General features: G+C 54.4%; 1 protein-coding gene across 3 annotated transcripts in view; it reads left to right on the forward strand.

Annotated features, from left to right (window-relative positions):
* The window catches only part of rhbdf1a (rhomboid 5 homolog 1a (Drosophila)), a 28,019-nt gene extending 13,438 nt beyond the window's left edge, over positions 1–14,581 (forward strand). The window contains exons 2-19 of one of the 3 annotated variants that reach the window (XM_023822151.2): positions 4,283–4,421; positions 5,317–5,456; positions 6,002–6,106; positions 7,601–7,814; positions 8,530–8,736; positions 8,926–9,048; positions 9,461–9,636; positions 9,721–9,972; positions 10,075–10,186; positions 10,308–10,382; positions 10,465–10,626; positions 11,046–11,110; positions 11,192–11,255; positions 11,362–11,456; positions 11,850–11,925; positions 12,592–12,692; positions 13,240–13,393; positions 13,586–14,581. In XM_023822151.2, the coding sequence (XP_023677919.2) occupies positions 4,311–4,421; positions 5,317–5,456; positions 6,002–6,106; positions 7,601–7,814; positions 8,530–8,736; positions 8,926–9,048; positions 9,461–9,636; positions 9,721–9,972; positions 10,075–10,186; positions 10,308–10,382; positions 10,465–10,626; positions 11,046–11,110; positions 11,192–11,255; positions 11,362–11,456; positions 11,850–11,925; positions 12,592–12,692; positions 13,240–13,393; positions 13,586–14,005 (2,652 nt within the window). In that variant the 5' untranslated portion in view covers positions 4,283–4,310 and the 3' untranslated portion in view covers positions 14,006–14,581. The remainder of the gene's footprint in view (positions 1–4,282; positions 4,422–5,316; positions 5,457–6,001; positions 6,107–7,600; positions 7,815–8,529; positions 8,737–8,925; positions 9,049–9,460; positions 9,637–9,720; positions 9,973–10,074; positions 10,187–10,307; positions 10,383–10,464; positions 10,627–11,045; positions 11,111–11,191; positions 11,256–11,361; positions 11,457–11,849; positions 11,926–12,591; positions 12,693–13,239; positions 13,394–13,585) is intronic. The other 2 variants (XM_023822152.2, XM_023822153.2) reach the window with 2 other exon arrangements.
* The last annotated feature ends 2,817 nt before the right edge of the window (positions 14,582–17,398 follow it).

Consider the following 17,398-nt stretch of genomic DNA (forward strand, 5'->3'; position numbering starts at 1 on the left):
CCCTCTGGTGGATTCCTCCGTGCCTCCTCCACCTTTGAAGGACTTGCTTGCCTGTCTGAAACCCCCCCGCTGAAGTCTCCAGCAGCAGTATGGTTCTCGCGGTGTGCTGGTGCTCGCTCCGGTCCCTGTGCCAGCCTTTCGGGGCACCATTGCCAAGGCCCACTGTGGGATCCTGCTGTCAAACCTGGTCTCCTGCCGTTGGTCCTTGCTGTGGGACCTGTCACACCTGAAGCATGCTGCCAGTGCTGCATTTCTCCCCATCGCCCTCCATGCTTTAGTGGATGCTCCAGACCTTTAAGTTGTCATTGTTTTGTAAAGTGAATAAAATTCTGAGAGAGCGGGGAAGGCAAACAGACAGGCTGGGTCTCTGTTTCCCCACCACAACAGGGCCAGTAGGCCCAGTGCTCCTGTAGAGGGTCGCAACCTTTGCTGGACCCGCTGCTGGCTGACAGTCACTGGGAGCCTGGTGATTGAACCCGTGTCCACACATGGATGTGGGGTTGCCCAACCCCCTCCCTCTCTATTAGGGTTGCCACCATTATCCCGCATAATTCAGGACACAGCATGTTCCAATACGGGATCGTCCCATATTATAAGGGATGGGGGCCAACCCTACTGGCGGTGCGGTTGCTCTCTCCCCTCCCTCTCTATGGATGTGGAGTCACTACCCCCCCCCCCCCCCCCCGGCCCATGGATGTTGGGTCAGTCTCCCCCTGCCCTCTCAGTGATGCAGCATACAGCCTGTGTTACGAGTGTCACATACAGGATTCCTGGTATGGGACCTGTAACAAGCTGGTTTTCAGACTCTGTCTCATGCTGCCGCCCCCCTGCTATTCGTGTCTGAAACCGCTCATCTCTGAATGTGCCTTTAGCTGCTCCTTCCATTTTGTAGCATGAGCGGAACATCAAGACGGCAAAAGAAATATGACTTTACTCTGTGGGTCTGTATGTCTGTTAGTGTTCAACCACCCCCCTCATCCGGCCCCTCCACCCACCCAGAGCCCTGCATGGGAACACTCTGGGAGTATGTGTGGCATTTCCGTTGCTGGGAAAGCCCCCCCCCCCACCCCAAATCTGGCCTGCACCCCATTGCCCTGTCTCTGCTCCATTTCTGAGCCAGCCATGTGACTGTCGTGCTCCCACATTTTTTACACTTGTGGTGAGAGGGTGCGGGGTGCAGTGATGCATTCTGGGATGCCTCATGCTGCATGACCTGGCACTGTGCCCGCCTCTCCTGCTTTCCTCCCCTCGTGGACGTTTCTTTTTCCCCAGTTTGCTCGGATCTATCCACCTCCTGCATCATCTCCGGTGCCTAGCTGTGCCCTGATGACTGCACAGCTGGGCAGGCTGTGGGAGTGGCATGCACGTGGGCATGCACGTGGGCAAAGATGTCGCTAGGACGCAGGTGGCCGCATGGCCTTCCACAATCTCCTGGGTCAACTGGGGTTAGCTCAGTTGGAAATGGGGCCGCGTGATCCCGATGGCGGCCAGAAGAAGAGGGTGGGGGTCCACTGGGCCCCCGGTGACTCCGCTTGCTGCCTGGCTGCTGCTAGTTTCCATTTTACAGCCCTTGATTTCCATGGAATGCTGTCCTGTGCTGCTGGGGAACGTTGCTGGAAGACAGACAAGCTTTTTATGGTGTGAATTAAAAACAGCAGCCAGTCTCTGGAGCCGCCCGTATTGGCTTAAACCTCGAGAGAGAGAGAGGCCCCCGCATCGGGAAATCAGGATCACTTGGGCCCCAAAGCTACAACCTGGAGGAGACACTGGCTGGCTGGGCGCGGACGCGGGCGTTAAAGGCCTTCCCGTCTGCCGCGGCATCTCCTCGTGCATTCCCGCCGGAGTTCACAGGGCATGCCGACCTGCGGAGCAGCAGGAGAATGGCTTGCAGCTGTGTGTGGTGCTCAGAAGGCCTCCTTTGTGAATGTTTCCCGTGTGAAGTGTGGGATGGTCACCCATCTCCTCTGTTGGCAGCACGTGGACGGCAGGACATCGCCCCCTGCTGGGGATCTTTATACAGGCGGTGTATGGGGCAGTAGGCAGCAGAGGGATCCCACCTGCAGTAGGGGCCTGCTGTTGTACCTTTGAGAAAATCTCCAGCGCAGTGTATATTCCTGGACACCCCCAGGACACTGTCCATGCCAGGCAGTCACCTCTGTCTTCTGAGCACTCTCTGCTCTCTGTAAGTCACATCAACAAAAAAGCCTCGTGCAAAGTGAAACTCTCCCTCCCTGCTGGGGGGTCAGGCCCTGAATTCCGGGCTCTGTGGTGTGCTGGCTCTGTGCCCCAGGACCTGATACGTTTGCACCCGAAATCGTGAGGGGTATTTCGGGGTCTTCACCTTAGTAATACGGTCCTGTATGGCCCCGGCCATTCGTGTGTGTGGGGGGGGGGGGTGGGTGCTGTGTTTGCTGGTGTCACCCATGAGGAAGTGACATGTCAAACTCGTGACGGATGTCAAACTCGTGGTCTGGCTGCCCCCCCCATTAGCTGAGGTCACACCATGCTGCATGGTGGTGATGGTCGCTGTGGTGATGGTCGCGGGGTCTCCTGAGGGGCAGCTTAAAGCTGTCAGCCCCTAGACAGTGAAGATCCTTCTGAAAGCCCAAAGAGACCTTCTGCCTTTCCGGACCCGGGGGGGGGGGGCAGCGGGGAGGGTCACGCCGCGCGGTTTCGGGCTGAATCATCTGTGAAACTGAAATCGCTGGTGGTGTCTTTGCAGAGGAGGAAGTGGGTGAGGGCGGGGGGGGGGAGGTGTGACTGGGCTGCATATCAAGTCCAGAGGGGGGGAGGGTCAAAGGTAAAGGCTAAGAGTTTGGACAGAATGAAAGTGCCCTGTGTTCCCCTTTGATACGCTGCTCCTGTAGGACCTGGGGAGGAGCTCAGAATTAATGTGGCTTTGACGCCCCCCCCCCCCCACCTCAGACACAAAATGGAGTCGCAGTGACGCTCTGTGTCACCAGACAGGAATGTAAACAGAAGCCCCCCACATCTGTGGGCACCCTAACTTTACCTTGTCCTTCGTTACTGTTTGGAGCCACCAGGTGGCATCTTAGGAAAACAGGCCCCGGAAATCTCTGCCTGTCTGGATGTAATCGCTCTTCGGCCCCCTGCATAGCTGCTGTTAGTGTCTTTTTTGTTCCTTTTATCACTTCGGGGAGGGGGCTGCATTCAGTGCTCCCTCATATTTATTACTGCTCAGCTTAAATATGTAATTACCTGGTATTAAACATCAACACTTCATTCGGGGAAAAAGAAAATATTGAAATAATCCGTTGAAGGATAGGACCTGATGCCAGTCTGGTTTGGACATTCTGAATGTGGTGGGTGGCCTTTTCTTTCAGGGGGGTGAACGCGGGTGAGATTTCTGCTTCCTGGAAGCAGGGCGGTTGGGGGTGGGGGGGCAGCTTTTGAGGTTGACTGCTGTGTGGGAAGGAGAGACGTGTCTGGGCCCCATGACTGGGGAGTTTGGGAGCCCAAGTCTCAGCCAGTGTGGGATAGCCTGCTCAGTGATGGGAGGGGGAGGGACCAGGAGCTGACCAATGAAAGAACAGCATCTGGAAGCACCCCCCCCCCCCATCCTCTGGGGCTCTGCTGTCTGTCTGCTCTCTCATTCTGACTGGAGCTCTTTTATAGAACGTCTTCACAGAGGCTGGTAACCCCCATACTCAGCAGCACCCCCTGCTGGTCAAAGGGGAGCCATGGCTACTGGGGTGGTTATGGCCTAACTGGGAGGGTCGACATTCAGCTGAAGCTGTGAAACTGTCACAGGAAGTTCCGCAGCTTCTTACCAACCCTGCATGTCTTGGCATTTCTTGTGGCATTGAATCGCTTTGTGGGGGTAGTTTGGTTAGATGTGCTGGGAATGAATGATCCAGGCCTGCCTTTGATGTCAGGGCTCCTTTGGGATAGTGCTTCCCGTCCGGGATCTCGCCCGTTCCCAAGACAGACCCTCAGAACATCTTACAGAACATTTTAAAGGAAGTTCAGCTTCCGGAAATATGTGCTCTATTTCATGGAAGCCTGTGTAGATGAAAAACGTCTTAAAACACTTTTGGCATTTTAGCGGCACACTGTGGTAGAGAGGAACATTACAGAGGTTAACTTTCAAGTTTTGTGTGATATTCTATGTAATTCCTGGTTATTGTTCGAGTTCGGTTCTGTGACTGAGCACAGGAAGTGAGGCGCATGCTGTGCCGTTTGCCCATCCTAGCTGCCCATTGGTCCTTTTTGGTCAGAGCTGCTTCCTGATTGGCCGGTGTTGTGTATGTTCTGTGGATAGGTGGGCGGCGGGGGGCAGGGCTGCAAACATGGCGGAATCGCATCGCCAGGGCAGCCTGCAGAGGAAGAAGCCGCCGTGGCTCAAGCTGGACATCCCGCTGACTCAGGTGTCGCTGGACGAGCCCCCCACCCTTGCCCAGGTGACTCCCCATCCCCAGCCGCCGTCCTGTGTGCATGGCATGTCTAATGGCGCTGTGTTACTGTCTGCATTACACTCAGGTTGGTTTCCTACTTCCTGACTACATCTCCCATGTGTCTTTGTGTGTCTGTCATTGTTCACTTACTGATCCTGTGTCTCCACCTGTGTCTATGTGCTCTTCCTCTTTTCCTCCTCTTTCCCTCTTCCTCTTCTGTTTGTCTTTCTTGGTGTTCTTCCTCTGTCCTTGCTTTATATTCCTCCTTCCTGTACTTCCTCCCTGTTCCTTCTTCCTATTTCTCCCTGGTCCTTTCTGTGTCCCTGCTCTGTGTTTCCTGTGTCCCTGCTCTATGTTTCCTGTGTCCCTGCTCTATGTTTCCTGTATCCCTGCTCTATGTTTCCTGTGTCCCTGCTCTATGTTTCCTGTATCCCTGCTCTATGTTTCCTGTGTCCCTGCTCTATGTTTCCTGTATCCCTGCTCTGTTTTTCCTGTGTCCCTGCTCTATGTTTCCTGTATCCCTGCTCTATGTTTCCTGTATCCCTGCTCTATGTTTCCTGTGTCCCTGCTGTATGTTTCCTGTATCCCTGCTCTATGTTTCCTGTGTCCCTGCTCTATGTTTCCTGTATCCCTGCTGTATGTTTCCTGTATCCCTGCTCTATGTTTCCTGTGTCCCTGCTCTATGTTTCTTTTCCCTCTTCCTCCCCCTTCTTTCTCTCTTCTTCCTGTCTTCCTGCCCTCTCTCTCCTCTGTTCCTCCCTTCTCTTCCACTGTTCCACCCCTTCTTTCTCTTCCATCTTCCTCCTCTGCTCTCTTTCTCTGTTCCTCCTCGGTTCCTCTTCTGTCCCTCCTCCCTCTTCATCCTCTGTTCTTGCCTCTTTTCCTCATCCCGGTCACGCAGCCGGTGAGGCGTCATGGTTACCTCCGCAGCTTCAGCATGCCGGTGGAGACCACGCATCTCCGCTCTTCGGTGGCTGACCCCCTGTCCCAGAGACGCCCTGCCTTCCAGCGGCAGACCTCCATCACACAGACCATCCGGAGGTGAGTCCTGGTCTCTCTGGCTCCCCCTAGAGGATGCTGACCCGTACGCCTCATCTGCTGGGCTTTGCAGGATGCTCATCTGAACCTTTTAGCTGGAGAATAAGCTGCTTGTGCACACAGGCAGGGTGGGAGTTGAACCCCCAGCCCTGGACTAAGGCAGGATTTACCCAGAGGTCCGAGCAGAGACCGTGTGATCCCTCCATTCCTGTGGCATGTTGTCGGGGAGGGTTCGGGCTCTGGCGTGCGAGCTGTGTGACCTGTGTGCCCATATCACAACATGTATGTTCTTAGTATGTTTGCACCGTCTGTGTCAGGGGCCCCCGTGTGTCCGCGTGTGTGTGGGGTCTCTCGCGTCCTCGCAATGCCACTTAACTTCACTCGCCATCTCCTCCCTGTGCCTCACTAACCCTTCCTGCACCCGCTGCTCCCCCTGCCGTCTGTCCACAGGTTGCAATCTGTTTCTCTCTTCTCCCCTCTTTCTCCTCTGCCTGCTTCCTTCCTACGTTGACCTCGACGACCCTCCCCCCCCCACACCCCCACCCCAGCAGAAGGGTGCACTTTGAGCGGATCAGCACCGTGCCTGTGAAAGGGCAGCGTGCTGCACGGCGCTCCTCCCGGACGGGGCGCTCTCTGTCCAAGATCTTCCTCAGGTACTGCAGAGGGAGCATGTGTGTGTGTGTGTGTGTGTTGGCGGAGGGGGGGTGACCTTCCACGTGGATGTGCCTGGATCAGCAGCTTCCTGTCTTATCTGTAAAAGCTGGATCTGCAGACTATGTGTTTTCACTGCTATTTCCGTTACTAGTCAATAACATTACTGTTATTCACCCAGCCCATATGGCACTTGGAAGTGACTCATAGAGTTAAATTATTAATTATTACCTAGTTTTTATAAGCTGCTATCGAGTTATTCCCACAGATTGTAGTTTTACATGGTTTAAGTCAGGTGCTCTCTGTCTCTCAGCGGTGTAACAGTCTGTCCCCACCCACCCAAACTGCCATCTGTTCTCGGGGTCTCTGGCCCAGAAGCTCGTGGTGTGTGTCACCGTGAACCTGCGTCTCCCACAGGAGCTCTTAGATGGCTATTGGTCGTGAAAGGCAGTGGGCCGCTCGACTCCGGCACTGGCAGTAGGTTTGGGAGGTTGGGTTATGGTGAGAAAGGCAGGACGGTATATATTGCAGACAGGCGACCTTTTAAAAGACGTCCAGATGGGGATGGTGCCAGCGTTACGCCATGCCAAGGCCAGGGAACTGACCGCAATGTCAGGAATGCTAACAGCCTGGTGACACAGATAAGGCTGCGCTCCGGTAATACATCAGTCCTCCCGGGCTTTCGAACATTGCTTCACAATCCGGTCCTTGGGGATGCACAGTCGGTCCATGTTTTTGCTCCCTCTGAGCTTCCTGCCAGACAGCCCACATTTTTGCTCCCTCCCAACTCCCTACCGGGATCCCAGAGGACTGGATTGGGAAACATCTAGAATTCCTCTCTGTTTTAGAATGCGGTTTGCTCTAGAATGCTCTGGAATGTTCCAGAAGAAGGGGTGGTTGCAGGCTCCCTCCTGCTGTACTGCTTGTGTGCTGTGGGGGACACACGCATCCTTCACCTCAGCTGCTTGCAGCTGGAGAGAGGTGGCTGAGATACTGGGCACAGCGAGCAGCTAGTGTGGGGTGGGGAGGGGCCAGCACATGTGACTGATGAGTGAGTGAGTGGCTGTCCTGCTAGATCATCCGAGTGTCGTGTAGCTACAAGGCTTCAGTTTTATTGTAATGAGCCAGTGACACACTGGCACTAGGAGGCTGTTCATGTAAGAAAAACAGCTGGGATTGGCTTACTGGTCCCTGCTGGTGCATGGCCTGGAGCCATAAGCCTCGTGCTCATTGGGAACTTCCAGCTATTGTGTCACACGGCTGAGGCATGTTCAGACATGTCCGCTCCAGAGCCTCCACAAGCAAAAAGTGGTATTAAGCAGGTCTTTTGGATGGAAAATTTGAGTTCGGTTGCTTTTAAACTCGTCACTTGTTATTCATCGCTTGTTATTTGTCAGTCGTCACGTGTCACTCATCACTCATCACTTTCAGTTTGCCCCCCCAAATGGACCAGGAGGGGAATGGAGATCCTCAGCGCTCTCTGTCTGTGACCGCAGGGGCACGGCGGACTGGTTTGGCATCAGTAAGGATGGGGACGCCACGCAGCGCTGGCACCGCAAGAGCATACGTCACTGCAGCATGCGCTACGGGCGACTGAAAGCGCAGGCCCTGCGCGGCATGGAGCTGTCCAGCCAAGACAGCGTTTCGCTGGCTAGTGCTGAGACGCCGCCGCCACTCTACCTGCCAGGGCCACAGCACGGCATGCAGAAGGTAGGCCCCCCCATCTACCCCAGTCTGCTCTTTACTGCCCCAATCTGCTCCTGACTGCTCCTTACTGCCCGTGACTGCTCCTTACTGCCCTCGACTGCTCCTTACAGCCCCTGACTGCTCCTTACAGCCCCCGACTGATCCTTACTGCTCCCTGACTGCTCCTTACTGCCCTCGACTGCTCCTTACTGCCCTCGACTGCTCCTTACTGCCCTCGACTGCTCCTTACTGCCCGTGACTGCTCCTTACTGCTCCCTGACTGCTTCTTACTGCCCGTGACTGCTCCTTACTGCTCCCTGACTGCTCCTTACTGCTCCCTGACTGCTCCTTACTGCCCCTGACTACTCCTTACTGCTCCCTGACTGCTCCTTACTGCCCCCAACTGCTCCTCACCCCCCTCATCTGCTCTTTACTGCCCCCATCTGCCCCTGACTGCTCCTTACTGCCCGTGACTGCTCCTTACTGCCCGTGACTGCTCCTTACTGCTCTCGACTGCTCCTTACAGCCCCCGACTGCTCCTTACTGCTCCCTGACTGCTCCTTACTGCCCTCAACTGCTCCTTACTGCCCTCGACTGCTCCTTACAGCCCCTGACTGCTCCTTACTGCTCCCTGACTGCTCCTTACTGCCCCCAACTGCTCCTCACCCCCCTCATCTGCTCTTTACTGCCCCCATCTGCCCCTGACTACCCTGCAGCCTGACCCGGTCTCCCCCCGCAGATTGTGGACCCCCTGGCACGGGGGCGTGCCTTCCGCATGGTGGAGGACGGGGAGGGATTCAGCGCCCCCCAGACACCCATGACGCCAGGCGGCACCTCCGTCTGCTCCGCCACCAGCTCCCGCTCGGGCCTTAACCGCCTGCCACGCAGACGCAAGAGGGAGTCTGTGGCCAAGATGAGCTTTCGGGCCGCGGCGGCCCTTGTCAAGGTGAGGCACCATCTGTGTTGGGGAGTGACTGACTGCGTCTGGTGGGACGTCCCAGCGAGGTCACGTGATCATGCTCTTCGGGGTCAAAAACTCAGCTGCTGACCTCAGATCCTTCAGAACCAAGTGAAACCCATTCTTTCTCTCCCTCCCCTGACTGCATCGTGGTGGCACGCGGTCCTTGCACCATAGGGCCGCTCCCTGCGGGAGGGTGCCTCCTTTCGACTACAGAGGCGAAGCTTCTCCCCTGCTGGCTTCCTGGACGATGAGAACTTGGACCTTCCAGAAGACCTGGACACCTCCTTCTTTGGCCATGTGAGGGACCTTTCAGCCCCTTCCATTATTTTCTCTTGGTTTTCAGTTTTCATGTCCTGGTCAGAAAGTTTTAGGCCATGAGACCGACACCTCTTTCCAATCTTTAACCAGTGCATATACAGTATCTTAAGTGGTGTGCCCTCTAGTGGGGTAGTGGATTATTTCATCAGAAAGACCTTTGAATTTTTAGGAGCTGCAATTTTAATGATCTTTCTCACCTGTTGATAACGGGCTAATGGAGATGTTTGTAATGTGTGTGCTGCCATTGATGTCTGTGAAGTCTGTTTCCATTTGACCTCCTGTCAAGGCTGAGGCTCTCAGTACTTTTTGAATAGCAATGAGACCTATGGTGCCCTCTGTTGGGAAACGGCCTGTTAAACGCTATAAGTATGTCTGTGTTCCTGGAGGTCAGGAGGAGGCGCTGGCCTTTATGCCTCAAGACGGCCTCCCTCAGGAGGAGCTGTCTACGTACACGGACGAGGTGTTCGAGGCGGTCACAGACCTGGAGTCAGACGGGCTGGCGGAGGGGGGGGACGCGACGGGCGGGGTCCTGGATCGAGGCGAGCTGGAGAGGAGCCGCTTGATGCTGTGAGGCCACACCCCCCTTCAACAGCTAACATCGCCTAGTCTGCCCTGCCCCATGATGTAAACCCAACTCCCCCCACCCCCCAGGCCCATGGAGCGAGGCTGGCGCAAGGTGAAGGAGGGAGTCGCCATGCAGCCCAAAGTGCGGCTCCAGCAGGAGGTGGTGAGCGTCAGCGGCCAGAGGCGGGGCCAGCGCATTGCCTCCCCTGTTAAGAAGCTGTTTGCCCGCGAGAAGCGCTCATACGGCCTAGGCATGGTGGGCAGGCTCACCAACCGCACCTACCGCAGCCACATCGACAGCTACGTCAAGCGGCAGATCGAGGACATGGACGATCACAGGTGCTCGCGAAACCCCTCCTGTGTCTGACCGACTCTCAGACGGTGTGCGCCGGTGAGGGGCTTTATGGGAAATGAGGTGACGCACTCTTGGCCTTCTCCCAGACCCTTCTTCACATACTGGATCACGTTTGTGCACCTGCTGATCACCATCCTGGCCGTGTGCATCTACGGCTTTGCACCAGTGGGCTTCGCTCAGCATGAGACCGTGGATTCCGTGAGTAGGGCTCCTCCTCGTCCCGCCGCCGGGTTCCGACCCAATCCCACGTGGATCAGTCATTCTTCGCTATGTGATTTTTGGTTTGTGGATATGTGGAGCACTATTCTGTGCTTTGCAGGTCCTTAGAAATAAAGGTGTCTATGAGAATGTCAAGTTTGTCCAGCAGGAGAACTTCTGGGTCGGGCCAAGTTCGGTAAGAACAACCTGGCATCGATTGATGGGAGGGAAGCTCCGTAGGGCGCTATGTTTTTCATGCTTTACTACTTCACTTGTAGGAGGCGCTCATCCACCTGGGAGCCAAGTTCTCCCCATGCATGCGGCAGGATCGGCAGGTGCATGACTTGATCCAGCAGAAGCGGGCTAAAGAGCGCAACTCGGCCTGCTGCGTACGCAATGACCACTCTGGCTGTGTCCAGACGTCTCGGGAGGAGTGCTCTGTAAGTGCCAGCAGAGGGCGACGTGCTTAAGGGACTGCAGGTCTACACAAGTCAAAGACAATTTTACCCTTTTACTCCTTGACACTGAATACCCATCTATAATACAGGTACTGTGCCATTATATACCTGCCTGTATTATAGGTACTATATTATTAAATACCCACCTGCATTATGAGTACTGTGAAATACCAGCCTGTAGTTCAAGTACTGTGTTATAAAATACCTGCCTGTATTACAGGTACTGTGTTATAAAATACCTGCCTGTAATACAGGAACTGTGTTACTAAATACCAGCCTATATTACAGGTACTGTGTTATAAAATACCTGCCTGTATTAAAGGCACTGTTTTATTAAGCGTCCCAACTGTATTACAGGTACTATGTTATTAAATACGCACTCTATCACTCTTTCTTCTCAGGCCACCCTGGCAGAATGGGTGAAGTGGCCTGATCGCGCCGGCTCTGTGTGCCATCAGGACCCCGGGTATGGCAGTGCACTGGGCTGGGTGTGGTGGAGAACCAGGTAACCATTATCTTCACGTATGTGCCCTGCTCCCCTGTGCAGGACCTGTCTGGAGCCGGCCTCCGTGTCCCCGCACAAGTGGCTCAATGACATCACCAAGTGGCCTGTAGGTCCCTCCCTCATTCCCACCTCTTCAGCCTCACGCTTGGCTGTCTGGTAGCATGAGTGGGTCTAAATACCTCATTTGGGGTTCCTCTGTTCCTCGTCTTCAGATCTGTACCAAGTCTGACACAGGCAACCACACCAACCTCCCCCACATCGACTGTGAGCTCACAGGGCGGCCTTGCTGCATTGGCACTAAAGGGAGGTGAGAAGAGTACACACAAGCACAGACACACATATTAACACACAGACACACACTTTTGGTCGCTCTTTTCATTATATAACTTCACAGACTGCTGCAGGTTCTGTTTCTGGCTTGTGACACAATCCTCTGTGTGAGTCGTATGATTTCCCTGTAATTTCCATGGGATTACTACGATTTCAATGATTTCCAAGTGATTATGGTGTGATTTCTATTGATTATGGTGTGATTTCTGTGTGATTATGGTGTGATTCTTGTGTGATGACACTGTCATTTCCCTGTCTTTTTCAGGTAATTATGGTGTGATTTCGGTGTGATTTCCGTGTCATTTCCGGTTGATTATGGCGTGATTTTTGTGTCATTTCCGAGTGATTACAGTATGTTTACCTGCTGCAGGTGTGAGATCACCTCACGAGAGTACTGTGACTTCATGAGGGGATACTTTCACGAAGAGGCCACCCTGTGCTCACAGGTAAGAAACTGAACGGGCTCTGAACCTGACTGACTGCGCAGCACATGGACTCAACCAGATGGTCGACTACAAGACACAAGCGATTGTGCTCTGAACCTGACCGAGTGAATGTCCTTGGTTGCTCTTGGACCTCCAGCCCCCGGTCCGGGGACACACACGTCTACTGCCACGTCCCTAAGCACTGAAGCCCCAGCCGCACTAACAGAATATCCTCACGTGTGTGAAGCTGCAGCTGGATGCTCAGCTTCACCTCGCTACCCTAACCCCCCCACTTCAGGCTAAACCCCCCCCCCACTTCAGGCTGATTCTGGCTCGGCATCCCAGCACATGACATGTCCGCAGATGGCAGTCCAATCCACGCCTCCTGCTGAAGATCCCTTTCTGCTCGCTAAGTGGGTTAATTTAACGGCTTTAATTCACCCCGAAGGCATATCCTGTTCATCTCAAAGAGGAAAGTTACCCTTGCTAACCCATGGGTGATAGGGGGTGACGGGCAGCTGGGGTGGGGGGGGGGCGACTTTGAGGCCAAGTTATTCCTGTCCTGCTCTTTATATGTCTACAGAGTTACTCAGGTTTTATTATTAATTGATTTTGGATGATTCCAAATCACCGCGTTTATGCATGTGTTGTGAGGCATTGTGGGTAAAATCGTGCCTCCCCTTTCAGGTGCACTGCATGGACGACGTCTGCGGCCTGCTCCCCTTCCTGAACCCAGAGGTGCCGGATCAGTTCTACAGGCTGTGGCTCTCGCTGTTCCTCCATGCCGGGTGAGTGGGCGGGGCTGGGGGGGGCGGGGCAGGCACCCTGCTATAAGATTCATTAAAAACAGTCAGTTTCCAGGTAGATTATACTTTCAGCCTGACCAGTGTCCATGGCGCCATGCTGGAGGTATCTGTAAGCCGGTTCTGTATGCCTGGCATGCCGGCCTATCTAACCCCTAAACGCAAGTCCTTCTGTGTGCCCTGGTTGCAGGATCCATAGGGCTTGCTGATGGCCATTGCGTGTGTACACCTCCCCTCTGCCCCCCCCCCCCCCCCCCCCCACACACACACACACACACGCCCTACACTCCTAATCACAGGGAGCCCTGCTGAGGCACTTTGCTGTTTGAATAACTCACTCTCTGCATGAGTCCCCTTCGCTGCTGAGGTCTCTTTTCTCCCCTATCACTCTGTCCCCCCCCCCCCCACCACCACCACCTCCTTGCTTGATTATCTAATGGTCCCTAGAAAATCCCTGAACCAACAGCAAAACATTTCTGAGACCTTCCTTTTGTCAGAAGCTGTCGCACCAACCAGCCGGGTCTGCTTGCAGGATCCTGCACTGCCTGGTATCCATGGGCTTCCAGATGACCATCCTGAGGGACCTGGAGAAGCTGGCAGGCTGGTTACGCATCTCCATCATCTACATCCTGAGCGGCATCACGGGAAATCTGGCCAGCGCCATCTTCCTGCCCTACCGGGCCGAGGTATCACCTGCTTCCCTGGGCCCAGGTGTCATCACAAACCCCGTCACCCCCCCCCCCCCATCACCACCCTCACCCCCCCGCCAGCATCCTCATTATTTGCCTCCACCCTGTCATGGTGTGAATCACTTGAGTCAGTGGCAGTGTGTGTGACTGACCGCGCCCGCATGATGCATGTCCGCCTCCCCCCGGCAGGTGGGCCCCGCGGGCTCGCAGTTCGGCATCCTGGCCTGCCTCTTCGTGGAGCTCTTCCAGAGCTGGCCCATCCTGGCGCAGCCGTGGCGGGCATTTGGCAAGCTGCTCTGCGTCGTCATCATCCTCTTCACCTTCGGCCTCCTGCCCTGGATCGACAACTTCGCCCACATCTGCGGCTTCATCTCCGGCTTCTTCCTCTCCTTCGCCTTCCTGCCCTACATCAGCTTTGGCCGCCTCGACATGTACCGCAAGCGCTGCCAGATCATCGCCGCCCTGCTGGTCTTTGTGGGCCTGCTGGCCTCCCTGCTGGTACTCTTCTACGTCTACCCCATCACGTGCGGCTGGTGCGAGCTGCTCACCTGCATCCCATTCACGGACAAGTTCTGCGAGAAGTACGACCTCAACGCACATCTGCACTGAGGGGGTGGGCAGCCTGTTTCCAAGAAGCTCCTTCCCTTCACCCCCCATACCCACCCGCCCGCCACAAAACTGTGAGAATCGGCTTTGAGTTTACAGACCCGGTCCAAAAGGTGCTACGCTAAAGATCCAGAACCGTCCGCAGCTTCCTCTCAGCTGGACCTCTCTCTGGATGCTGAGAGGCCTGCTCCGAACTCTCTGCTGGAGATGAGGCCTGCTCCGAACTGAGAGGCCTGCTCCGAACTCTCTGCTGGAGACGAGACTGTAGCCTCAGGCTATATCTGCTTGTTTGTTTGTTTATTTTAAATTTGTACAGTTTTTAAGCACTTCACAAGCCCCGTTCTATTTGTACTCTCTCTTCCCCCCTCCCAAAACGCTCACGGACATGCAAGACGTACAGACGAGCCCCCGACCCGCCTCTGGTGCCTTGTTTGATGTGCCGACCGCTGTGCCGGCTGTGGGGAAGCCACCGAACGGTTGCACGTCGACCTTCCATTCATTTATTGCTTCTGAAGCGGTTACAGGTGACAGGAAGGGTAGTGTTTTAACTACCGGAGAATACAGCTGGAAAAAAAAACATTTCTTGACTGCTGCCTGCTTTTTTTATGTACGTGTACAATCAAATGCACGTTTTAAATCACTCTGTCACTCGGCCAGCACCCTGTGACATCAGCCTCCAAGATCACAGTGCCTGGAACCTAAAGCCCAGCGTCAGTCCCAGTGTCCCCTCCCCAAAGGGCAGGGCTGCGACCTGGGAGGTAATGAGAGCTCACTCGTCATACTGTTTATTTTACGCAATTAATAAATACGGTACAACGTAAACAGAAGTATATATTGCACATCCAGGACACTAGCAGACACCTTCATGGGACATAAGAAATGATTATTTACACTATGTATGAGAAGCAGCTCACACTTACATACCAACTGGGAAAGCGGTCGGTTTAGAAAATCTCTGAATGGCATAAAAGACCGAACATCTCCTCATAATTCTGCTCGAAAGAATTACCCATCTGGTTCTGGTTTGGTGGCCTCCTTGTGCTCTGATCCCAAAGGTTCAGTTAAGTGACACGTTGGCCCACCACCTGTCCACTGTGTGCCCATGAATGTCATTCTGTGCCCGTCCTCTCTGGCACTACCTGGTCAGCCCAGGCACCAGGTGGCGCTGTGGCTAACGCCCGGTATTGCAGCAGGTGTCGGTGGCCCCACGTAGGAGTAGAAGGGCACCAGAAAGTGCTGGCAGAGCAGCAGGATGCACCGTGGGCCAGGCAGGTAGCAAAGGTACACCGACAGCACGTGGATGTGTACTGCAGGCATGTCCGACACATGTATGATCGGCGCCTCCTAGTGGCAGAGAGTGGGAAATGTGCCGTTAGTGGGGGCAGCAAGGCTTGAAACCAAGAACTTGGTGACTGGCTGTTCTCCCTTGAGAGACACCCCAGTTAGAATTATTGATAGGATACAAGTTCAGGGGCAGAACTATCAGATGGAAAGATACAAGGGTCAAACAAATAGGTCATGAAAGTATAGTCCCACCCATTAGATTAAATCAGCCAATGACTGGCAGAGTGTGATGATTCCCACAGCCAATGGGATTTGACCTCATCACATGACTGCTATTGACCACCCCTTGATAATAAGGCCGGCCCTATACTAGATGGCTTAAGTACAGCCCTGAACGAGCCTCCCCATCCCCTCCTCGAACCAGCCCAGCGACAGCTCCATACACTGTCCCAGAAAGTGCAGCACCTCCTGCAGGTGCAAGGGACACTCACCGGACACCAAGGCTGGGGTGGGGGGGGGAGACAGCAGGCCGCAGGGTCGAGGCCCAGTGTCGGTGTGTATCACATAGGCAGGAAAAATGAGAATGAAGATCGCAGACGTGAGCAGGCAGCATGTCAGTGTTTAGGAAGAGGATGTTTTTACTGCAGGCTAAATCCTCAGTGCCAACCACCGGCCCCTGACCTCACCCCCCCCCCCCCCCACGCACCTTCCCGCTTGATCTTGAACACTCTGGCTGCAGTGTCATGTTGCAGTATTTGATGACAGGCAGCGTGTAGCACTGACCTCGCCACCTGGGGCCCTGGTGGGGGGGGGGGCTTGGGGACAGGCTGCCCACCCACCCGTGGCATGCCTTCACGCCCCTCCCCCTCGCCCAGCATCCTTGCTCCTGCTCCTCGGGGTCTCTGCCACTCAGCGATCCCATATTACAGAAGCTGCTGCCCCCACCTCCCTCACTCTGCCCTCCCCCAGCTTAATGCTGATTCATCACCTGCTCCCCCCCACCCCCTCGGCCTCACACTGACACCGCCTCAGTCTCTCTCCCTCCCTCTCTGTCCCCTGACAGTTATTAGTGCTCGGTGTTAAACTTGTGCTTTGCTCAAATAAACATTAACCTCTGCCCCCCTAACCCCCAAGTTCATCAAAAACACTCTAAACGGTGATGTCTGATTATCACAGTATTACCCAGAATGCTCTATGCCTCCCTGATCTAGGCGGCACAGGGACAGTGAAGGCACAGACGTAGTAATACTCTGAGTGCTTGTGTTTAAGTGGCCCGGGCGGGAAGCAGATGCAGCTTCAGTGGGACTCAACCTGATACCCTAATGGGTCGCCCTGCTATTAAAACGACTATTACACGAAGCACATGGCAGTTAGTACAATGCGGTAAGTATGAATTCAAGGTCATGGCGCGATGCCGGAATCACAGACCCATTCCGCTCATATCAAGCCTTGCTGATACGACCAAATGACCCTCTCCTTTTAAAGGGGGCAATTAAAGAAATGGTATGTCGTAGTTTAATTTCTTCTCATCAAAATGATAAAATGGTAGTGAAGTTATAATTCCAGAGTACAGAGCCAGGGGGCGCTCTCTTCATTGTAATTCAGGGAAGACTAACAACATTTGATTAAAAATCAGCAATGGAAGGCATGGTGAAGGAATACTGAGTAGGATGTCTGCTTGGTGTCTGACCTTATCATCTGCTGGTCCAGAAAACTGGGGGAAGGGGGTCACTGGACATTTCATATGTCGGAGCATGAACATCTTTCATTCTCTCGTTCAGGAGTAGTGCGAGCTTCCCAGAAAGGTAGATTCCCGCCTGTAAATCTGTATCCCAAATCAGTGGGTTAGTGCTCAGGTAAGGATGGACAACACTTACCTCTATCTGTGGTGTCAGAGTGATGGTGTGACTCTGTGATTGGCTGTCACCTCTGTCTGTGGCATCAGGGTGATGGTGTGACTCTGTGATTGGCTGTCACCTCTGTCTGTGGCATCAAGGTAATGGTGTGGTTGGCTGTCACCTCTATCTGTGGTGTCAGGGTGATGGTGTGACTCTGTGATTGGCTGTCACCTCTGTCTATGGCATCAGAGTGATGATGTGACCTGACCTCTTC

Source organism: Paramormyrops kingsleyae, chromosome 22 (genome assembly GCF_048594095.1).
Source record: "Paramormyrops kingsleyae isolate MSU_618 chromosome 22, PKINGS_0.4, whole genome shotgun sequence".
Taxonomy (NCBI): domain Eukaryota; kingdom Metazoa; phylum Chordata; class Actinopteri; order Osteoglossiformes; family Mormyridae; genus Paramormyrops; species Paramormyrops kingsleyae.